This window comes from Polyodon spathula, chromosome 49 (genome assembly GCF_017654505.1).
Source record: "Polyodon spathula isolate WHYD16114869_AA chromosome 49, ASM1765450v1, whole genome shotgun sequence".
Taxonomy (NCBI): domain Eukaryota; kingdom Metazoa; phylum Chordata; class Actinopteri; order Acipenseriformes; family Polyodontidae; genus Polyodon; species Polyodon spathula.
This window is the reverse complement of record NC_054582.1, coordinates 1830903-1856616: the sequence shown is the minus strand read 5'-3', so window position 1 is coordinate 1856616 and position 25714 is coordinate 1830903. Positions and strand designations below refer to the sequence as shown.

The 25714-nt window shown below is 40.0% G+C and overlaps 1 protein-coding gene across 1 annotated transcript in view; it reads right to left on the bottom strand.

Annotated features, from left to right (window-relative positions):
* The window catches only part of LOC121306680 (GTPase-activating Rap/Ran-GAP domain-like protein 3), an 80061-nt gene that overhangs the window by 27904 nt on the left and 26443 nt on the right, over positions 1–25714 (bottom strand). Inside the window, exon 2 of the mRNA XM_041238511.1 lies at positions 24951–25020. Coding sequence (XP_041094445.1) covers positions 24951–25020 — 70 coding nt within the window. The remainder of the gene's footprint in view (positions 1–24950; positions 25021–25714) is intronic.

The following is a 25714-nucleotide window of genomic DNA, read 5'->3' as shown; positions in this document are numbered from 1 at the left end:
CGGGTCATCAGTATACAGCTAACGGTCACCTGCTCCCAATCCTTTTCAACATAATACCTATTCATCAGACAGACAATAAAGGTTGCCTGGCAACACCTAACACAGGAGGCCAGTCTTTTATTCACACTTTAATTTCAGTGCAGTCAAATGATGCCAGGCAGCAATTACCCATAGTACCTAGCTTCTAATCATGGAACTGTGGCTTCAGAAAGGAGAGATGGGTGAATGCTGCTGTGGCTTTGAATGGGTTGTCTATTTACTGAGCGGTCAAGGAAGTGTGAATGGGCAAAGATGGAGCAAAACATGAAGCTAAGTGTCTCGGGAGGCAAAATTGTTAACAGCAGATGGGAGGTGAGGCTTCAAGTAGCTGCTGGACAGGGAGCAGAAGCATGCTGTGAATTAACCTTGCTGTATTAGCACTGGTGAAGTTCCGCTCCCTGTGTGTCCACCCCAGTCATTCACGTGACAGTTTTAAAGATGCGGTAGCGTCCTGCCCTCAAAGGGAGAGCGGATTTTAAGGCAGAAGGTGCAGGTGTTTAGCAGCGACAAACATCTTGCTATTCCGATTCGGAACCTCACAGCTGACACTTCTCTGCAGTCGAGCCAGACACGTTTTGCATCAAAAAGACCTTAAAAAAAAGGATGTTTCACATTGCACATTTGATGCTTCATTTGTGACAACACTAAATTTTGAAGAAAGTTATACTATTCTTTGTCAATGAAAGCAACTGGAATTCAGTTCTATTTGTTTCCTTTAGGAGCGTAATCAAACAGATCTGAATTGGGACTCTTAAGATAAGATCGCTGGCTGGTGGAATTAATGTCTGTCCATGGAGAAAGTGAACAAAATGAACACAGTTCAGTGAATGACACAGATAACACACATCACGCTGCCAACTACCTATCAACCTGGACCCTGATCACTAATGGCACACAAAGTGAGCATGAGCTAGAACTACATAAACAGTGAAAACCAGGGTTCTTATGATGGGCTTCGGCTTTACATTTATCATCTGGGAGTCTTCAGTCATAACCAACTCACAAAGATTTTCCTATTAACAATCCCAATTTCACAGGAGAGTGACCACAGGATAATGATTGAATTTACAGTACTGATTCAATAAAAAACATTAAACAGTTGATTTTTAGTGATGCTTTAAATCTAGACAGTGCATCAGTGTCTCCCTTCTACCAGCAAGTGATGAATTCCTGAGAGAGAGGTAAACATCTCTTAGAAGGTTCAGCCCGAGATGACATGCTGCAGACAGTGTGACGCACACTACACACCTCTGCAAGGCTTTTTGAAGCAGGTCTAAGCTCTTTCCACATCGTGCAAGTCCTGATTGCCCTGGGAATGTTAGAAGTTGTAAACCTGATAGCATAACTCCCTGACCCATTTGTCTAAGCTTTTGTGCCACGCTGTATAAATTGTATCATTATATTAGGGGGGGGGGGGGGGGGGGGGGGTGGGGGCGGGGGGGGGGGGGGGGGATGGGGGGGGGATGAGTTTGCAAGAAAAAAAGGAAAATGTTTGCATAATGTGAAAGGACATGCAGCCTGAAAAAGTTGTGATGCACACAATCACTTCAAAACTTCTAAAAGAATTGGATAATATTTTATTAAAGACATGCTAAAAGTTGCACCAAATTTGGTGGAACTGGTTAATTTATTGTGCAGATTGCTGGGTAGTCTCTATTAGTTACAGTATATATACAATGTTATTATGGAAATTCAATGCTATTGTACTGCTACTAGTCAAGAAGACAAATGTTTTCATTGGAATTCTTTATTGATGTCTTATGGTTTTTGAGGTTGGTGTGGACACTAGTAATATGTGATTATGTGTTAACATCTATTTAAATCATACCCCTTGAAAGAAGTTGAATGATTTCATGTGCTATGCAAACAGAATACCTGAGATGTATTATATGCACTACATGAATGCTGCATCTCCCTGTGTGGGGGGGTCTGTGTGTGCGGCATGCTGAACTTACTGAAGTTAAATCTTATGTCGAATCAGTGTCGTCTTGACTACACAGGGTAGCCCTACTGTACACCCAACAGAAAGTATTCTTTCAGGTGTTCTTTCATTCTGTCTGTGTGATTCCATTTGCCAGAGCTGAACAGATCTCCTCATAATCTAAGAAAAGCCCTTCATTTTCAGAATTGATATTTAAAGGGTTACATTGTTTTCTTCTAGCATTTACTAATTAGCAGACCAGCCAGGAACCCACTGTCTGCTGTGATGTATGGCTTTTGACTGCCGTGCACCTGGTAATTGCATTTGTACTGAAACTTCACTGCTCCACAATGCCCAATTCATCTGGTTTTATTGTCACATTCCCTGCCCTTTAGTGCCATCAGTCCAACCCTGCTCAGATAGGAATTGTGGCTAATGTTATTATAGCAGACTGTAGATCAGCCAGTGCTGTGATTTTATTCACAACACTTACTCTTTGGGACAAAAATAACTAAGGAATCCAATTAGAACTCTCACAACAAGATAAACAGAAACAGGGAGGCAGGAATGTAATGAATTATGGAGCCCAATTGAAATAACTTTGCTGAGCTCTAATATACCAGCATTCTGATAAAACACATCACTGGGAAGTTACAGGTAAATAAGTAAACACTATTGTTCATTTTTATATAGTGATGTCATTCCCATCTGCCACTAACTATCTAATGCAAAGACTTTTCAGGTGGCTGTTATCAGTTGATTACAAAGTCAGTTGGCAACTTTGCAATGCTGTTGTGAAAAAACAAAACAAAAAAAACTGACAACCAATTTGAATGACATCCTGTGCTGTTTTTAATCTCAGTGATTGAGCACTTTCTCAAGAAGAAATGTGTCAATGTTATTTCAATTCAAGTCAGATTCTAGTCCTGCAATTTTGCCCACTGTTTGGTGCCTTCATGTGGCAGGTTTCATTTCTATGCTGTGCCACGCTCCCATGGTATGGTGCACTGCAGTGGTGTGGCAGTGCTGCAGTGAACGTCTGAAGCAAAGCAACTCGCTGGTGGAAACTTTCAGCAAACAGCTTACAAGACGAATCATAAAACCAGCAACAGATCCCTTTACAGCCTGCTAAGGAAGGACGCACACTTTAAAATATAAATAAAAAAAAAAAAAAAAAAGCAAAATGTCAGCCAAATCACATTTTATATGAAGTATGAAAAACTGCACTACAGGACTGAGACGTAAGCAGAATTGCACATCCCGTACACATTAACATATTTGTAATGGGTATTTGTTTTACCACAAGGGATTATTTCAATAAAGTTGTGTATTTTAGATTGGCAGTGTTTTCATGTTTGAAATTCCATAAGGCTAGTTTACTGATGATTAGATGGGAATAAGAACACAATTACTGGCTTCTTGCTGGTAAAAAAAAAAAAAAAAAGAAAAGAAAAAAAAAGAAAATAATCCTAGCAACTATATTGACTTGAGTGTAAATGTTACTGTTACAACACTCTATTGACTGCAGGACGATATGAAGCCTGTTGAAAGCTGTCACATGAAGTATCAGATACCTGCCAGGTCACCTCTTGAAGTTTGTATAATGCATAGCATTGAAATTGTGCACACCTTTAAACTGTGGTAATATAAACAAGACACTGAGTCACTGTGTAATGTCTGGAACTCAGTATATACAGTTTATTTTCTGACAGGCTTTGAGTTAAATCTGCACTGTACCGGCCCAGGCCCCTGAGCAATCAACACAGACCAGGAATGCCTTTCGCCACACTTCAGTGGTGTTTATGATGACCAATAAGGCATAATTGCAGGGCTGTCCAAAGTTGGCCGTTGCACTCCTGGTCTTTGTTCCAACCCTGTTTTAAGTTATTTAACTGAACTAATTAACTCTGACCCTGAAGTAGTTAACTATATAATTTTACTTGTTAAACCTGGTTCGAAACGGAACCTCCTGGTCTGTAATTGGACACCCCTGCCTTACAGTTACACCTTATATAGAAAAAAAAATCTGAAAGGGGAAAAATACCCATTGATGTTACAAAACTAGAAAAAAAACAACTCTGGAGGGTGGCTGATATCACCCTCCTGTCTGGGAAACAACAACAATGAAAGACATGAAAGAAAAGTAATAAAAGCAGCCCCCACAATCATAACTAGAAAACAGAGTACTCGCAAAAGGACATCCAAATGTCACTTTGTGCTTCCTGCTCTTTTAAAGTATGCAGCGTTCCTTGATTTCTCCGGGAATGGGATCCTGTAATTGGAACAATGGCCCCTGGCTTCACAAAGTTAATTAATCTAATTCCACTCCCACAGCTTTTGATCTGAATCAGTACACTCAGTTCTATCAAAAAGAAACAAGAGACCGCATTTCCCAAAGACTTGATGGACTACAAAGCAATGGGTGATGGATCCATTATTACTTCCTTCAGTTCTCTGGTAGAGGGACAGGTAGAGGGACAGGGAGAGGGAGAGGGAGAGGGGGGGTAGGGGAAGGGAGAGGGAGAGAAAGGGAGAGAGAGAGCGAGAGAGAGAGAGAGGGGGGGGGGAGAGGGAGAGGGAGAGGGATGAGTGCAGTTCCAGCAACTGATCAAAAGGGGCAAACACCATGGTGGTGGTGGTGGGGGGGGTTATCATAAACAACTTCTATAAAGTCAGTAATTCATATTATCAAGAAACTAAAGCCAAAAGCATAGTTTTATTGAAGTTACAGAGACATTGAAATAAAATTTCAATTACAGAACAAGGAAAAGTCTTATAAAATGTAAAAGTATTGTGCGCTTTTATTGAAAATACAGGTGGAAGTGAACTTTTAAAAAGTTGATATTGTAAATGAACTGCATCATTCCTTCTCCCTAAAGGTTTCACTGCCTCAAAGAAATTAACAGCCACAGATCAACCTGTCAATGCTAACAATGCTTTCCAGACAGCCCTCTGTCATTAGCTGTCTTAACAGAGAACCAAAGCCAATGCGGGCCAGGCTGCAGCCATCAATTTCATGCCCCATTAAAACAGTGTAGTTCAGTGAAGGAGCTTTCTGACGTCTTGTAAATAAAGGAGAGGAAAGCTTCTGGAGTCGCGCAGGATCCAAAGACTTTCTGCATGGAATTGTAAGATTAACAGGGTTTCCGGTTTCTAAAATGGGATACAGCTGATATATTTCCATTACGTTTTGGAAAGAAACTGCATGATTAAATCAAAGCAGATTAAAACTGCCCCAGGCAACTTCTGCCTTACAATTAAACAATGGTGTTTCTTTGTTTCCTACCTAGCCGAGACCATGAAACACAAATCATATGAAAAAGAGTTTAACATCGTACACCACGATCATGCACAGTAATACGCTGAGAGTGATAAGCCCTCTCCACATTCAGAGAGCACTATGCAAAACCAACCTTTAAATGCTTGTGACATTAAAAGTATTGATCACCCCTGCAACCTGCTTGGGCCGTCTGTCATCTTGATGAATACCAATAGCTGTTTTTGAGAACAGTGACCTTTTTTATTGTTTACCTAGATCACTTCAGCCAGATTGGGCAGAGGACATGTCATGTATCTTTTTTATTTATCGTTTGAGCTTCTTATAGCCATTTTTATATCAAATATAAGAGTTTGGGGTTATTTTAGGCAGTGCCATCCATTCCAATGGGTTCCAGTTGAAAAGACATCATTCCTATGGTGCTCCACTTTAATTCATTGAGCCAATGTGGATTTTATTGAACTAAAAAATGTATTAAAAATAACTAGAGAAACATAATAGAATGCTAGTACTCCTTTGGAATTCAAGAGAAACATCATGGAATGCTGGTACTCCTATGGAATTCAAATCTGAAGATTTACAGAGTCCACATTTAGCAGGTAACTCAACAACACTGTACAGAACCCTCAATGACCCAAAGTGGTGGTCCTGCAGTCTTGTCGGCTGCTCTCTGGTTTTGTAGCGGTGTATATTTTATTCTCACGGCTGCAATGAATAGGAACCAGGTGGTTTTGTAACCACTCTGATAAAGATCTTTGGGGAAAATATGTAAGAGGATGATGTACAATAATGTTGACACCTGTGTCGATTTTAAACTCAAGCAATTTGACCGACTGTTAACCTCTTGCCCCCCATGACTCAGATACCAAAGTTTATTAAGCATCATAAATCCATTACAAAGTTGTAAAAAGGAAAAATGATTACAACATACCCATTACCATAACAAGCCAGTTGGCATGGAATTGTTTTTCTGCATGCACAGTATTAGATGGCTCCAGTAGGCATTAAATCAGTTATTGCTGCATATCAATTTTCTGTGACAGAATTTATATTCTTTATTGAAGCCCCAGGTCAGTGCAGCTGTTCTTAGTTAAAATGCTTCTTTTAAATATGTGCTTCAAATACCAGGAATACGAATTGATGGAAATCCATGTTTGTGGCCGAAGCTCACTTCTTCAAACAAAGAACCAGACCAGCCTTTAACAGAAGATGAAAGCTAGTTGTTGTGCCAGGCACTGTAGTGGATCGCTAATGGCATAGATGGGACATTTCCGTTACAAATCATGTATAGGAAATGAACTGCTCGCTGCTAAGGATCTGTCAAAACTCCGGTACATCTTATCTTGTTTACAGCTGTCATTCTGTGCATAGACCATATCTGCACAGTTCTGAGTTTTTGTTTTGTGGATTTATCACAAGTTAATATGTTGCGTGTTGGGTGTCTCTTATGAGAAACATAATTTCACACAGCTTTGTTTCTTGCCCAAACTGAACAGGATGACATCTCTTATTTTATAACAGACACCCGACACACAACGTATTTCAATAGATAGAAGTCCACAGTTCAAACCGCACTTTTGCATAAACCAATATGCAGACAGACTTTCTAAAATAATAAAGTGCTGAGCATACAAAATTCCAGTCCCATCCTGAAGATAAAGAGAAATCTGATGCAGCATGACATCCATTGTGGTGACATTTCCAGTAATAATTCAAACACACAATCAAACGATGCTGACGTCCTGATGAGAAGCACACTATGCGATGCACAGCAACTGTGGAAATGCAAACTGAAAACAGGTTTACTGTACAGAATGTCACAAGTGAGTGAACCAAGGTATTCCAATGACAATAGCAGTACAGAGAATAGACAATAGACTACAGAGTGCCACACCCAGGCTGGCTGGCTGGTTCACATTCCTACCCCCTAAGATATCCTCCAGGTCCTCAATATCCATTCGTACATGTTGGGGTCTTGTGTTATGTCACTAGCTTCTGGGGGTGCGGGGGTTACACCCTTCTGCAGAGGATCTTTGGTAATTTCCAAAGAAAAAATGAGATAGAGAGGGGGAGAGAGCGAGCTAGTGAACCTCACACAGACCTCTTGGGATTTCAAACCGCAGACCACTGCTTACCAGCACACTGTTGTGAGCTGATTTGAGCAAGCCAAGTGCATTTTAATGACTTTAATTATTCTAGGAAGCCACCCGATTTGAGGCTGGGATACTTTCCTGTCAGTCGGAAGAGTACATAGCATTCCAGCCACGCAAACGTATGAACAAGGAATTACAAAACGTTCTCAAGAACTGGAACTGAATTAACTCTTTGGTTTCCCTTACATCTCTTAGTTTTCTTACCTTTCAAATGTGAAGGTACTAAAAAATAATAATGAAAAAAAAACATTCTCAATGTCTTTTTTTTGTTATATAGTATGTTGGTGATTAATGTTCTTTCGAAAGCACAAAAAGCAAAAACAACATAAGCATCAGTAAAGGCCCTTTCTTAAACCTCTTTGACACCCCTGAAAAAGACAGCAAAACAGTGCAAGCAATGCCATGGGAAAGAGCTTACTTTACAAGTTTTTCCATCTTATTTCTCAATGTTATTTCTCATCTCAATGGAGTAAAACTACAAGATGCAAAGAGCTAGTTTCACAGACCACTAACTCACAAACTAGTTACACCTTGCCTTATTAAAAAGACAGTGGTTTATTGCATGGGCCCTTAAATAATTCTGTGTGGATTGCAAATTAAGAATATTAGCATTGTTCTGGGGCAATGGGACCAGCTAAATGGACCAGCTCATGTTACAAGATGCTACTCAGCATCAAAGCTTCATGAGGAAACCCTGAGACCTTGAACTCTAATGGTCCGTTGAAATACACACTAGACTCGTACATCTACAGGATGTCGTGTGCTGGAGACACAGGGGAACTTTACAGGCAATCTGTTTAAGTTCCCTCGTTTATAAAATGTGTCGCTAGATTGTATATTGGTTTATGAGGGTGGGAAAGACGCCATCCATCTTCTTCACTAATATATACTTCACCGAGAATCTAGTTGTATTTCAACGACTCCAGACATGATATTTTAATGGAAGCCAAACAGGAATATCTTAAAGATGCAGATAATCGTCCCTAGACAGGACCAAACTGCTTAATAATATTAAAACTGCTTAGCTAATTAATTGACAGAAGCCAGCACAACTGAGATTGCCACCCGTGTCAGTTTTCTTACCACTTGGGGATATTCCTGTTCTATTTGCAGACACTCAAGCAAGTCTCCAGTATTACACAGCCACCCTCCCCCTCCCTGTAACTCAACAGTGATGGATGTGTGCAATCATATCAAAGGGGTCTCGTGTGTGATGTATGTTGCATGGGGGAGTCCACAACATTAGGACTATGATTCATTACCTGGTTATTGAGATTACACTGGAGTAGGAAGCCGTGGTGCTGGTGACTGTGATTCAACATCTCTGTGCAAACTGTGCTAGTTTAAATAAAAGCACAATTGCCACTGTTTGATATATAGATATATTTCTTATTACAGTACAGGTACTATTGAATGAGTCAGAAAGCTTTTTTTTTATGGTCACTGTATATTTAGACTGACTTTCTATGACTTGACGGTGTCTTTTTAAGAATAAGTTACCTAGCTATACCCTTGTAACCAGGCTTTTCAAAGTAACAGTTTTACAGTAGCAGCAATACCTGAATCTCTGGGAGCTTGTACTACTTCCAATTAACAATACCTGTCTAAAAAAAACAAGAGCTGTAATATCATGTGCAAACAGTCTCCCACATCAATTATTGATTGTATTAGCTTCCCTTATCAGAGCAGCCAATTACAGGCCGAAGGGGGAACAAAGCAGAGGATATGAAAGTGGAAAGATAAAACAAACCTCCTGCAACAGATCGCCAATTAAGAGCCTCAACTGGGTCCTCAGCATTATCTATTACAGGCCAATCATTTTGCTTGTTTATATAGCCACTCCCCGTCCTGTCCTTTTCCACTTTCACCTCAATGTGTGTTTCTCAGAGTGTGTCTATGGTCACTGACGACAAGCACTGCCATGATTTATCATCTTTTCAGCAAAGGCTTGGGTATTGGGATCCAGCGGCGATAGTATTGTTAATTTAGGACACTACGCTAATACCCAGGGGTATCTGTTTTAAAAGCATGTTCAACCATTTAATAAACAGATCAACTACACCACCCTGGCCCTGTTTTATGGTGATATGCGTCCATATGCCATTGAATAAGTTGTTCATATCCTCACCCAGAGATAATTGAAGATTAAGATTTGGTCAGGAGCACGTGTATGAGTCTTAGCCTGTGAAGTTTTGGCTGCCAATACAAACTGACTTACACTATATGGTGCTGCAGTGGGGAGTCTTGAGTCAGAAAAGGCATTTAAAGGGGTCTCTGTGTAGGAATTTGCAACGGTGTACTATGCTACTGCGAGGCTATTGATTAGATTTTTCTGTAATGCTTACAAATGTGCCTCCTATCCAATCTCCCATGTGTGATCTGCACTGACGATCTGGAATGCATGTATGGTATAGGTGGATGCTCCTATAGCAATTCAGTCAGCAAACTCTAATCTGTCCTAAATTACTGGCTATTGTACTGTGATGTAAGGTACACAGTGACTACAGTTAACCAATCACATCTGACATGATGGAGTGTTCTCTAATAAGGACCCCTGGGGTTCCAAAACATGATCAATATTGAGATAAAAAAAGAACCTGTCAAAATGACTAGTTAAGGCTGGTATCTGAATGTCAGCATCCCTATTAAAGACTGCAGAAACATCACAATTACATACGATCTGTTCCATTCCCATCAGTTTATAGTTTAATAAAAGTTAAAAGAATTTCCGAAACAGTGCAGGCTCATACAGAGGAGCCTCATAATCATGTAATAAATGTACAGAGTGAAAGATCACAGTCAAACACAAGTGATGATATAATGCTTTTGGACTGATTTAAAAAAAAAAGTGAATTAGTGCAAATATTCATACAAATCAAAAGTTTATCAGCTTACAGCCAAATGCAATCTGAGCCGATAAAGCTAGGGGTGTATGATAAAAGTTTAGCAAAGATTGGATTAAAATCAAGGCATTTATTGTGTTTACCAAGCGTAGTGTTACGGACTCACAGACAGGAGTGCAATATGTACATTTCAATTAATTATTATTATTATTATTATTATTATTATTATTATTATTATTATTATTATTATTATTATTATTATTATTAAATTAATTGAAACTCTTCTTCACCTAAACAAAGGCACTAGGTTGTTTTTCTGAAGCCACTACAAATAAATGGAAGCAGATGTCAGTGACACAAAAGGGGCCCTGATGATAGCTCTGAGAATAAAGAAAACAAGAGAAAGGGAGAGATCTGGGCCAAGAGGCACTCCATAGCAGTCTTTTAAGAGACAAAACAAGTGTGCTGCCCCAAACTGAACCTGGACTCATTGATCCAATGGCTCTATTAAGATTTGTGACTGCTCTTAAAACATATCGACTCTATGTACATACTACCAGTGTATCCAGTCAATTCTGTATTAATCGACCATCTATATACAAGTAATTGTCACCTTCATCCTCTTTAATGAAGCTGTCGAGTGGTGTTTCCTGGCAGTGAACTGACTGCTCATGACTGACCTTTGATAGAATCTCGGAATGTTTTATTTGAATATGAATTCTAATCAACACATTCCATAAACGACACCTTGTACTGCACAGTAACTCCAACCCTTTCATTTGCCTTAGCGTTGTGAACTGCTTATGTACATTTTTACCAATAGCTGTACTGAAACTTTATTAGATATTTTGTTTACACTAAACTCTGGGTTAAGGCCATGGCGATCTCGGTCCGTGATTTCAAGTACGTGGTTAAATTCCCAAGTTTGCTTTTAATAACAAAGACCAGATTTGCTTCATGAAATATATATAAATAAAACTCTACAAAGCTAGACAAAGATGGGTAGATCTTGCTTCTAAAGTGCAACCACCCATTTGATCTGTTAATGCATTAATGTTTAAAGTGAAATAAAATAGACAAGTAACCAATAAGTATACTTCTTTAACAATTAAACAGTGTGACAAGACTCTTATGATCGGGTGGCAGTGAAATGTTAAAATGATGTCCAAATGACATTGACAAACAAAATACAGGACCTAGGAAATTACGGCTTTAATTTTTTTTTTTTTTTTACTGTTACCAAAGTCGGTTATCAAAAGTCAATAGAACAAGTTTAAAAGATTTTAGGTTCAAAGCGTTAGCATCTCTTTGAAGAAGGTCACATCATCAAACTAGCCAATACTTTGACCTTTTGAAACGTGACTCACCTTAAATGAAAACTGACTAAACAAGAGCTTTCTAAAAGTGTGTGTGTGTGTGTGTGTGTGTGTGTGTGTGTGTGTGTGTGTGTGTGTGCATGTGTGTGTGCGTGTGTGTGTGTGTGTGTGTGTGTGTGTGTGTGTGTGTGTGTGTGTGTGTGTGTGTGTGTGTGTGTGTGCGTGTGTGCGTGTACATGTGCGTGTGCGTGTGTGCGTGTGTGTGTGTGTGCGTGTGTGTGTGTATTTCGACCAAACATCTCACGAAGTAAAACGGTATAAATAAATAACCAGATTACAAAATGAAGCCATAGTATATTGTTAGACAAACTATTTTAACACAGGATGCAGAGTATAACTGCAACTAAACAGTTCCAGCTCAACTGCATCACAGTGCCTTCTAGGTGCTTAAAAGCACCGTATGTCACTCATTAGGGGATGCAGTATGTTTGGTAAATGATTGGAAAGAAGACGTTCAATGGGTGGAAACAATCTGACTTGGTATCTACAGTATGAACCAAATACCAAATACACTTTGGAAATCCTTTGCAAAAAAAAAGACATAGGTATATGTATTAGATTAGTTTACAGGTATGCAGTAAAAAAAAGAGTTAATAGTGAAATTAGTAACCACAAGGCAGCTGTCCCTCAAGAAATCCCAATGAACAGAGTGGCACGCTGTATTTGATATGGAAAACAAGTATGGAACTGTTTAAAATATATGTTGGCACACCACACGGCTCTGTATTATATTCCACCCTCACTACATCACTTTGACGAAGCTGTCAGTGTGGTACTCCGAGTGTGTATCACACTGCTGGAGTGTGTAAATCTTCAATTATCTTTCTGTATATCGTCACGTCGTGATTGCCTTTCCAAAAACATCTATTGATAATAGAAAAGATCGCCGGAATACGGAAAATTCCGACCCTGTCTTTCACGCCTGGTTTAGAACAATAAGTGAAATGACTTTGCAGATCTAAGCATAGCCCCACTCTGGCATTACTCCACAGCACACCATAGCCCTTAGAAAAGTTTACCATTGCAAAAGTATAGCAAAGTGTGATAAAGGATGGTGAAGCATAGGTAAGCATTGTAAAGCCCAGAGAGGTGTTGCAAAACATGGCAAGCAATGGTAAACTCTGGTAAATGCACAGTATAACCCTGGGAGAAGCATGGGAAAACATTACTGTGCGAATTTACAGTAGTAAACTTTTATAAGGCAGGACGGAATGGCGTTGTCTGACACCTTTCCTGAATTTATAAGCAGACACACAGGCATGAGACACTTTTGTTGATTATATACAGCGGCGATGATTTATTATTCTGGTCAGAAAATAAAAAATTGCAATGTCATTTCAGCACTTGAGAAAAGCACAGCCCTGATAGTCAACATAATCATAATGCCATGCAAATCTCAGAAGGGCTCAAAGCACTGCCAAGCAACACTTTCCATCTGCAACAAGCATGTTGAAAATAGAGGCGTTTGAGATTTAAGATTCAACAGTATTTCAAACACCCGGGTTAAGAGCAAATCAAAATAAACCAGCTGAATGTATTGTTGAAATGGAAAAGATCATTAAAAAGTCTAGGTTCCAATACCTCAAAAACTTAAAAAGGAATGTCTATAACAAGTTTTGTCACCACTGAAATTGCGTTTTTCAACATGCAGCTGACATATTGTACAGTGTGTTAAGTTAGAGTAGTCTATTCTATAACCCTGTCACTGGGGATATGCAGAATGTTCCTTTAAAATTCACATTATTGATTTCTTTAATATAAAAAAAAATGCATGGTCCTAAATAATACCGAAACCAAGCTCTATTCTAACTTGTTCAGACTAGAAAAAAAAAAACCTAAAACAAACATGACAAGTCGAATGGTGAAAGGACTCCACCTGGGCTATATCCGAGCAAAACATTTCAAAACAGATTACGTTTTTATTTCAGTCTGGTCTGGGTAGATCAGGATGTGAGATAAGGCGTCTATGCCAGCCGTGAAGCCAGTGTGAGGTCTTATATCATTTCCAGTACCACAGCATGACTGGATTGAGTTATTTGACTCACAATGCTTTCATCCAGGGATTTCCTACAGCCTGAGACCCAGCCAAGTCTATTTCAATCAAAAACACAGATTGTTCCTTAAAGACGGGGGCGTACCGTTGATGCTATCTGCAGACAACTGGACCCTGATAAAGAGGTCCTTTTTTTATTAAGTGCATTTCCTTAATATGTAATCTCTTCCCTGTTAAATATCCTACAATGTCAGGACACCCAAGTGACCTGCATTTCGTGGGTCACACCAGCAAATTGACATTAAAGCCAGCAGACAGTCATTGTACAGCCTGCAAAATCAAAGTGATATGTAAGATCATTGATGGGTTCATAATTCAAGTAAATTAACTAATGTCGTTATCTTTTTCTTTCCTTGATTCTAAATGTAATTTTAACAATTTAGGACAGCTTAATCATTGTCCAAAATTTTCGAGGGAAGGGGGAATCCTAGAACCAGCATTTCGTGGGACCTTTGAAAGTGTGTTTTGTACGATTCTCTGTCATGATTTCTGCTTAGATCCCAGTTTGCAATATATTCTGGGATATCTGATCTCTGTCGTTTTCAAGAACAGGCTGTTTTCTACCCTTGACCCAGCCTCCTGGGTGCTGTTAACACAAATACAGCTCCCTAACTAGAACCTCAAAAGTGAATACAGTGAATCGGAGAACAAAACTCTAAAAAGCTAAGCAAACAGCAGGTTGTTTAGGTAATCACTAATGATCATGCAAAGCAACCCTGTATGTCTTAAGATGGGCCTCTGATCAAGAGTTACTGCACTGGTAGCACAAAAAAAAGCAATTAGCACGCTGTCAGGCACAGGCATGCATTAAAGCACGTTATTATTTTGTTAGGTTCATGTGGCCAAAATCAGTTTGTACTGTTTCCCAAAAAAATGTTCTATAGTGGAGCGGTGAACACTGCCTCCTGGCTCCACCACCTGATAAACAAAATGGCGGACCAGCCACACTGTCACGGATCTTTCTATATGAATCTTTTTAAGTAAGTTATATAAAACAGATATTAACTATAAGTTTCATCATTCAGTAGGAAAACTGTTCCCCTTGGGTTGAAAAAGTAACCTCCAGTTTACTATAAAGCCCCTCGGCCTTCATCATTGCTCACTGTCACTTTTTCAACCTTTGGGGTGACAGTTTTCTACTATATCCCTCAACGGCAGTCAATATTCAGTTGTTTTGAAGTATTAATGATGGAAAGTCCTCAGGTAACGTATATGGGCGCATCTTGCACATCTATGACCCACTGTGGTAGTCCAGCAATTCAAGTTGAATACGATTTAACAAATGCAAAATAATAAACAATAACGAGGATCCAGGCACTCACTGGAGGCTGTGATGGTTCCTTTTGTGACTTTTTTACACAGTGAACAATAGCCGCTGAAATCTAAGCTACAGAGTTCATTAGCAGATGCGTGCCCCGTTGTTATTATGATGTTTGAGGGTTCTGTTACTCCTGCTATTGTTCTCTTCAAGTCACCTGAAGCAAGGTGTGACAGGTTACTGCTGCGTGGGTGCGTGCATTCGCTGCTGAGTGACTGGCTGTGGATCGAGACGGAGGTTGAACTTGATACACCCTCCAGGCATGCAGGTTTTATTCACATATACACAGATAAAACATACAGTAACCCCACATGATGCTACCAGCAATGGTAACTCACATGGGACATACAGCCCGGAGTACAAAAGGCAAAATAAAACACTACAAAAATATAAAACAAAAGGTGCAGTGAAACCAGCGTGCGCTGCTCCTAATGCATAGGAGGTCCTGCTTATTCACCTCGCTCTCTAGACCTTGGTGGAATCTACAATCCCTAAACTAATCTGTTCAATACTAAACAAACCTCAGCTACTCGCCCGGCCATCGGCGGTTTTGGTTTCCTTATGTTCTGATCCCAGGTCACTCTCACGGTGATCAGAGGGTTACAGCAAGGTCTAGGACTCTTTCTCCGGGTAGAGTGGACGAAGTTTAGCTTGTTGGCTTTAGCTTTGCAGCAGCCCTGAGAGGATCTTTTTATACCTGATGCCCTGCTGGAACACAACTACCTGCTGGTTAGATTCCACACCTGATAATCACACACAGCAGGCAGGATTAAAAGGCAGTGTTTGTTGTAGCTTTGGTTCATTATACACCAATGCCAAACCAACAAAATGTCCTCCACACAGTAAGGAACAACGTTAGGGCAAAGCCGGCTTCCGAATGCTCCAGAAAATCGCCTGCAAAGAAAAAATAAATTGACATTTCTATTATCACATAACCATTTTCACCCTGTTTCAGCTGCGCCTTCAAAAGGAAAAAGTTCTCGGAGGCACACTTCAGTTACGCTTGTGGTCAATGACCCCTGACAAGGGTTCTGATGGGTCTCCTTGCTGTGTATCACCCAGAGAACCCTTCCCTTTGAGGGGCAGAGCAGCTGTGAGCACCCTCTTAACCACGTGCTGTCAACGCCTGTTGCATGCTCACTGATGATTGCTTGGCTCAGGGGAAGGAAGAAAGTTGTCTGGCTCAGGCCATTTCTTTCTGTGACATTCACACTGCATTACCTGTGGGCATATACAACACAGCAGTAGCTCATGTGAGTGCTATACTAATATGTGGAAAATTATAACCGCAGCGCCTAAAGAAGGCAGCTGAAGGCCATTATTAGCCTGGCAGAGATGAAAGGACAAGTTAGGATAAAGGCATTACAGAAGCTGCAACAGTACAGCAGTTAGAAAAGTTAAGAGTTAAGAAGGATTCGGTTACCGTGTGAACTGTTGTTTGGGCAAGCCATTTCACTCAGTCATCCTTCATTCTTTCCTGCTTGCCACAACCTTACAATGAGTAAAGTTGACAGCATCGTTTTCTTACTAGTTTCGATGTTATTGCCATTTGTTCAACACTTCTCACTAAGTTTTTTGGTTTAAGTCATACTGCAGTATTTATTTGTCCGTGGCATCTGTCCAGTGTAATACCATCTTGCTACAACTACAATGTTCGTTTTAAATGGTACAGCGATACAAATATTGTTAAATGGCCCCCCAGCATTTATTTAAAGAAACCGTTTAATAACGTGTTATAGATATTCTTCATCAAACTGATGTCAAGATAGATTGCGCTTGTCCTGTGTCACAGCAATTTGTTTTAGTGCACACATTATTGACTTTGTGATATAATATCTTAATGGCACCACAAAGAAGTTGCTCGCGGACTGGGTGGTAATTGCTGCAGAGCAAAGTGCTTGATGTTCTGTGTATCAGACAGGTCCTACCACTGTAATCAGGTTGAGTCCATTACGCTAGGTGGGGGGAGCGTACAGAGTCCCCCGTTTGCACGGTCCTTCCTAAACCTTTGATATTAGTATTTATTGAATTCGGTTTCCTGCAATCCGACCCACATCTCCGTGTGCCTCTCTAAACATATTTGTCAGGCTTTGGGAAGCACCTTTCAACGAGTTGGAATGCTAATGCTGCAATCAAAGCTTCTGCTAAACTGAAACATCTTTCATATATTTACCCACAACAGTGTGTTTTGAGTTTCATATAAACGCCTTCGGATTGGTTTCATTTCCTGCATTACTGATTGACTGCTCGATCGAGCGATTCATATAAAGTACACATTACATCAGCAGCGTAGACAGGAGATAGATTAACCCAACGCTCTTCTCACAGAGAGACGAATATGAATGGGGCTCTGGGGGAGCCATTTCATTTAATTTTGCAGACTAGATGCTATTTCGATTTGAAAGGGAATGCACGCTGTAGGTTTATGCTATTCAGATTTAAATGTGTTTCATTGTCACTGCTGCATGCTTTCTTTTTTTAGAGCAGATACTGGGAAGCAAAGCGCAGCATTACACAAGACCGCTGCTTGCTCGCCACGTATTGCTGCAGTGTCTCTATATGAATCCAATCCGGGTGGTTTTGATCATTTAAAAGTCATTTAGGAGCTGAGGCTTAAGATCCTCAAGGACTCTTTCACATCCACAGGCCTAATTCTGTCTGAAAAAACAAAACTGAATATTTGATTATTCATATCATATAATATGGTACTGGCTATGCAGTAGACTTGTAACTGACATTGGGCAAAAACATAGCTGTTGTTTTAGGGAAGGATAAGAGATCCCAGCCATTCAAGTGAACATGTACAGTTTCTCTTACCCATAAGTGTCATTTTCAAGTCATGCGTTTTACAATGCTGCGATGGGCCTGTTCCTCTTTTACCCATTAAAACGACGAGTATAAATAATTCTAGCTGCAGCGTGCTTTTTACAAGAGAATAAATAGATCACCACATTTCACCAATTTTTGCAAGGCCCTCTGTGTTCCTGCCTTTCGAAAAGATATGCCTTAGAGCACTGTGCATCACAGCTGTTCTTTTGTCTGTATTGATTTTCTTTCGTTTCAGATTTTCTGCATTTTACTTGGAGTTCCTAGCATTTCTGTGCTGGCAGACTGGGCAATGTGTGTTTCATCAGGAGTCAAACAGAGAGTCACCGAAAAACATAAAATATGCATAAAATCCCATCATTATGAACACTGGGTAAAGGAACAACCCCATCCCAGCACTTTTGATAAGTATCCACAGATGGTCTTTACCTAGGAATGGCAGTGGCTTAAATACTGAATTATACATTGACGACCTGGTTACATCAGCCCTAAAATTCCTAAAATCATATCCGATCAGTCATATATGGGCAATACAGTGCTTTCACTACATACACATAACTGTTAGACATTCTGTTTATGCACCAGTGAACACAGCAGAGGTTTACAGGCATGCCGAGAGCAGCAGGAGAGGTTCTGACTGTGCATACTGTATTTACTAGAACTGCACTGCATTGTAGTAAAACACCCTGCTTAGTCTCTCTATTGGCGTTCATATTTAATACAAAGTGTGCTTATGATATTGCAGCCCAGCTGGTTACTATGACAGGGTTTGCTGTACTATACACTGTGGAGTTATGGGTGTTCTCTAATACTTAAAATATTGATCTCCTTTATGCATCCACTGCAGTGGGTCTGTCGGGGGCTTTACAAGATGTATATTTTTTCATTCAAGGCTTCATAGCCAATATCCAGTCTATGGAATGATTTCAGATTTTAAAAAATTGCATTATTATTATTATTATTATTATTATTATTATTTATTATTATTATTATTATTATTAGTAGTAGTAGTAGTAGTAGTCCTATTTAATTACCTGTTAGGGGACTACTCCAGCCATCGAGTGACAGCTGGAAAAAAGATTCTCTTTAGCACCTCCAAAAAGAGGGTGCTAACAAAGATGGGTAATTAACAAAGCTAACAAAAAGACCTGTAAAAAGACTATAAATTCAAAGTTTACAGATAGAAGGAACATGTGACTGAATTTCTTCTTACAAAAGTGTAATGCAACTAGTCTGAATCTGAAGTCCCATTTACATTTGCCCTGCGCCATGCACTGTTAAATGATAAAAAATGTATATTTCACTTGCCAGGATGTCATGAATGGCAAAGCTTATCTCAGACAGCCAGAAGAAAACAACGCTATCCTTTTAATGCATAGAGGAAACGTCTTTAAGTGTTTTCAAACTGTGGTTAAACACACACGCACACACAGACACACACACACACACACACACAGGGACGCACGCACACACACACACTGGAACTATTCCTCCTTGGAGATTCTGAACCACCTTCCTTCTGAGTAAACAGCTCAGATCAGTAGAGGCTTTGTTTTAATATATTCAGCCCAAGGATTTATTTGCTGGACCTCTTGTGTGCCTTGAAAGAGGTAACGCTTGTAATGGTCAGAGCTGACAGCTCGGATGCAGCTGACATTTATCAGGACTGTGCTGAGCACAAAGAAAAGGCGATGTTAATATGCACTGTTTTAAAATATATTTCTGGCTGCTAGTGTGAGACTGTAAAACATATGTATTAGATTTTACAGATACACACGGCACAGCCATTTATAATTGTCCAAGCTCGTCCCTTGATAAATGGCTCAAGTTAATGCTTTAATTTGTTCTTGTTCTGCTAAGAAGCCGTGCAAGAGGGGGGAGGAGGACTGATATACAGTTAGAGGAAAGATAGGTTCGTAGCTCACGAGTCTTTTGAGTCAGTGAGAGTTTAAAAAAGACGACCAGAGCTAAAGATCACATCTGTTATGAGAGAATTTCAAACTGGCACCAAATTAATTCACTTCAATATGTGTGTTACATGGATAGATAGTGAGCTTAACATTTTATTCACCTATTAGTTACAGATTGTATAGATTCTTGTTATTATTCACCGTGCCTCAAGGTCTGGAGGCAAGAAGCACTAAATGTATTGTAAATAACAGAAGGCACCACAACAGTACATTTATCATACTCCCATTTCAGCTTTATTGCTTCACAAGCCAAACCCAAGGGCTGACGAACCTAGCTTCAGGTTGACACAGTTGGTCCCTTTTAGTTGTCTCTCAAAGAAACCAGTGATTATGATATGCTGGCATGCAGACTAAACTGTATCCCCTCACCACTCCACACACCTGCTCTACTTTTACCAGGGTCTCTTCGGGGAGCAAACTACCATTAAGGAAACCGAAACAGAACGCCTTTTCCCCGATCCCGTCTAGAAAAACATTTCATTACTCATCAAAGCCTATGGTCAGAAATGCAATCTTGTGGTGTCAAATAATTGTAATGTATCTTCATTTTTAGGCAGACAAAAAAATATTATTGGCATGTGCTTTGAGAGTGCAGTATTTAATATCCCCTTTATTTGTCTTTTTAGCAAGGAATAGGCATTTTGGGAGAATACAAATGTATGCAATAAGCTGAAGTGGATATTTATTAGACTTGAATTATTTAACACATAATCAATGAAAAAGAAAAAGTGCCCTCTCTGATATGTGCCTGTAAGAGTGAAATAAGAGTAAAAGAACACAAAAAAAAAAGCGAAAATTACATCTTTAGTTTTTTTAACCAATAAAAGTACTTTTAATATGTAAGTTCTGAGAATCTTCCAATCTGTTTCTCTTGTAAAAGACTCTTGGGCTTTCCATAGCCCGTGTCAAACACTGACTACAGAGTACTTGCTCATGATGGGAAATATCGCGGCCCCGCCCTTAATTAGGCTCTCCCCCAATCACGTTGTCACACCTTTCTTAATCTGAATAAATACATACTTATGCACCTGACACGCTAGACCTACATTATATAAGAAAGATGTATGCAATCCCTTTAGCAGCTTTAAAACTGAAGGAATGCATTAATAAATAGTATGATAGACATTTCCTTGCATACAACCTCTTCTTTCCAATGCTCTGCTAATTAATGCAAGTTTATCGCAACATAAAACACACCGCTGCTAAAGCAACCCACCAATTCTCTTGAATTTAAATGCCACTTGTAAATATTTAAAATCCATTCTGCCATTTAAACACGTGTCATCAGTTTTAATAGGGGATGCAATGACTTCATCTCAGTGAAAGTCTGGTCACGTTTACACTCCACAGCGTATAGACTTATTCGCAGTTCAGTTCCGCGCAATGCCTTGCACACGGCAGGCTTTCTTCAAATGGAGATAATAATCCAGTCCTTTAAATATCATTTTTAAAAATGATATGAATATTTCACCTTGTCCGGCAGTGATCAATCCCCTCATGCATGTATATTCTAGTATGTGTTTTGATGGTTTTAAACCCCGTCATCTAACAATGTGATCCTCGCAGAGTTTGGCGTTGAATTAATGTACAATTTTTTTTCAGAGCAAGAATACCAGGATGAACTACCTTAGATGACACTTTTAACCCATTAAAGAGTAAGTAGCAGGGTTCAGAAAAATCGCTTTTGAAAATGGCTGCTCTGGTGCACTGGGATTTGAGATCTGTTCTCTAAATCAGTGGTTTTCAACCCCAGTTCTGGGGACCGCCTGTGTCATCTGGTTTTCATTCCGATCTCTCAATTACTTGACCAGACCCTGAAATGAACTGATAATTGGCTTAATTAGACCTTTTTTAATTGTTTTCAGCTCTTAAACAGTTGCAGATTTCAAGTTAGCTATAACATTTTGAAAGTAACTTGAACTCTGCAACTGGTCTAGTTGAGTAATTGAGAGCTCAGCAGGAATGGAAACCAGCAGACACAGGGGTGTCCCAGGACCAGGGTTGAAAACCGCGGCTCTGAATCACTGCAGGAAGTGTCAAAAGTTGTCCGATGTTAACAATGAAAAGAAAAATGACAGATATGTTATTTAAACAGTTGTAGCAACACGTGAGGATGTATAACGCTATATTTTTCAGAACCCCGCTACTTACTCTAAGTGTGATTGTCCTCGTTTGAGGAAAGGCTGCTGTATTTTTTTGGAGCATTTTTAACTGGCATCATCTACCTGTTATTGTAATTTTTTCTTTAACTATACTGTTATGATAACTTACTCTTCAAATGTATCAAATTACATAAATACAGCTTGTGTTCTGATTTTATTCCAAAATTCCTTTGATAGCAAACGTATTACAAAGTGGAAAAATAGGTCTCTGAACACCCCACCGCACACAATGCAGCATGGGCAACCGCAAAAAGACAAATACAAGACTTTTGCAGGAATGTTTTCTGCCAGAAAAGTCTAGCCAGACACCAAAGCAATTTGCAGCAAACCCCCCCCCCCCCCCCCCCCCTTCCCTCCTCCAACCCATTCCAGTTTGTAAGTGCTATGAGGGATTCCTCACCACTCGTGATTTCAATACCATGCAAGTCTGCAGAGGCTCAATGGCAAACCTTTTGGAACGGCTGACAAAGCACATCTGCCCTGTGGAGGCTGAATAAGAACATTGCTATTGCAAAGCTGCCAAAACAATGGGCTGCAGGTCATTTTATAATGAAAACCAGCAAGCAGGTTTTTTTTTATTATTATTTATTCTTGTTTTGTTTATGTCTTTGTTTTGCTAAACTGACCCTTTCTACACACTGGACCAAATTCATTAATCATGATATCATAAAGAAAAAACAATTAACTCAATATAGTGCAAGAGTACCCCCAACCCCTCCCTACAACTGTTTGTCAGGATATGTCAGTGAAATTCGGGATATGCCAGTGGAATTCAGGATATGTCATTGGAATTCGGGATATGTCAGTGGAACTAGGGATATGCCAGTGGAATTCGGGATATGTCAGTGGAATTTGGGATATGTCAGTGGAATTCGGGATATGTCAGTGGAATTCGGGATATGTCAGTGGCATTCGGGATATGTCAGTGGAATTCGGGATATGTCAGTGGAATTTGGGATATGCCAGTGGAATTTGGGATATGTCAGTGGAATTCGGGATATGCCAGTGGAATTTGGGATACGTCAATGGAATTCGGGATATGTCAGTGGCATTCGGGACATGTCAGTGGAATTCAGGATATATCAGTGGAATTCAGTGTGAATGTTGTTTGTCTTGGCAATGCCGCATTTTACTTTTAACAGCTCATTCCCTAATAAAGATCTTTCATTTTATGTTTTCAGGGGACAGTCACAGAGTTACGATTTAAAAGGTTGTTTGACCCGCCTACCTGAGTAGTGTCATTCACTCACTCACTCAATCTCAGACTTTTCAATCTTCTCTATTTTTTAATTTACTTTCCACCATCACTACTGGACTCTTTGCTGGACTTCCTTATCAGTTGGTGAGATGATTCCTTTTCTGTTTGTTTGGATTTTTTTCTACTTTTAATTTGATACTTTGCGTCCTGTATTTTGCGGTTTTGTTCTTTTGTTGCTTTGTTTGGTTTTCAATTACTCTGCTCTGCTACACTTGCTCAGGCTTAACTTTCATTCATCATCCATTGCTTTTGAACTGTTTTCCATTAGTAATTATTTCATCCACCTTTATCTCTCTCTGTCTGTCTCTTGTTTTTGTGTTTGCGTATGTGTGTGTGTGTGTGTGGGGGGGAATATCTGAGGCCCTGCAGACACTCCACCCATTTTTCCTTTGTTATTTTTTTGGCCTTCTGTTTTGTTCACTTTACTTTCCTACTACCTGTGCTTCTACCTTAGTTACCTGTTCCCTCCAACTAGTTTTCTTTCTTATGATTATTGCTACTACTGCTTCCAACCTTGAAATTTGCCGACGGCTGTGTGTGTGAACCAGGGCTGGATACTGAGGAGTTAGCAAGTTGAAACCACCAACGGCCTGGCGAGTAGCAGGATTCGAGGTTTCTTTATTGAGCAGTGTTTTATTTTGATTAACGTACATCCCCATGTATGTCCTCAGTGTGCTACCATTGCTGTCAGTGTCACATGAGCTGTTGAGTCAGTGTGTTGACATGTAAATAAATCCTGTTCACCTGAGGAGCGTTTCAGCTCCAACCTCCGCCTCTATCTCCTGCCTGTCACTCAGCAGTGAATGCACGCACACACACGGCAGGCGCCTGTCACAGTGTGTTAAACATATATATGTAAATAACACACACACTGTATATTTATATTCTACTCCATCCGTTGGGTTTCTGCTGGTTTGTTACTTCACTTTTATCATACTATTTTTATTGTGTTTCTTTTACCCACAAGCCACGCTCTGTGCAGAAGCAGGAAGCCTGACTTCTGTGTGATTTCTCACTCTTTGGACAACAGCGCTTGATAAGAGGTCAATCCCAAGTCACCTGCTGTACTTAATGAAAAAATACTTTTCTCATTGAACTGGCTGAAAGAAATGCAAATCCCTCGGTACACAACTGGACTGTATGCTGTGCCGCTGCTTCATTAATGCACAGCCTCCCTGTTCCTGAGTCTCCCAGCAGGCTGGGGAGCTGGCTATGTATGAGAGTGGTCAGGATCTTCTGCAGCAGTCTCTCCATACATGGAGTGCATCACTATCTAACAGCTTGTTGCTAAATCTGATTATCTTTTTCATGTTTCTTTGTGGCTGTTGGCCAGTATATCTGGATCTGTATGTTTTCTAAACGCATATCATACAGTGCGAAGTACAGGAGGACACAGTTGGTGCCTAAACCTAACGACCTGCAGATTTTGTATTATAGCTCCAGTTATAGTCCTACAACAATCGCCAATAACACTCATGCAGGGAGAGATATCTTAGCAATCACATGCTGTTTTGTTATTATTTTATTGATCTAAAAAGTGGCAGATACCTCTTTAGATTGAGGTATTTATCCCCGTCACTGTTTATATCACATAACCACGACTGATCTTCAGAACCTTAGTAAAAGGTCTAGTCATGTGAGTTTTGTCACGGCTGTGTTTCGTCATTTGACTACAGCATAGGGTGTACACAGAAAGCAAGTGCCCGGGTTCTGGTGACCCTTGAAAGAAGAGGTATAGAAATAAATTGACTCACCAGCTCCACAGAGCCATAGTGTTTCCGGCTGAATTCCCCACGCCTGCAGCCCAGATCTTCAGAGGCAGAGCTGGAACAGAAACGCTTCATAAGTAACCGTACATAGCTAGCAGCAAGGAGCACCAACAGTTACCATTCAATCCCAGAAAAAAACAACAAGAGCAAGCACAAAGATATTCCAGTGCAGCCAGCCAGCCAGTTCAAAACGGGGCAACCTCTGCATGGAACCCGCATCAAAGCTGCCATCCAAACTGCCCAGCCTCCAGCAGCATCCCTTGCCAGGCTGTGCCTGAATTCATGGAATGCAACTGAAATGCCCAGACCCTTTTTAGAAGGGAGGCCCTGATTAAATTAAATATTAAGTCATTATGTGATCGATGTGACTCTGGGCAAGAGCTGACTTGTAATTACATTTGAGGTCTTTCTCAGTAACCTGGGAGGGGGGGTGCAGACCCTTCAGCAAGCCTGTCTGCTGCAGTAAAATACCTTCAAAACAACCAGTTTTCAATACCACCTTCTCCCTGGTAGCACTGTGTGGAATATCTTTATGGAGGCTATTCACGTTTTTCTTTAGTGCTCAAAGGGACATATTAAATAATCATTTTACTTCAGGCATTATAATGCATGCTTCTTTAAAAAAAACAACAACCTTGTCTGCTATTGGTTTTGAAGTAATCAAATCCTTTTTGTTCTTTTCAAAGACAATTACATGACACTATACCATTTATATTACACTGGATTATTTAAACAAACTAAACAGTAGG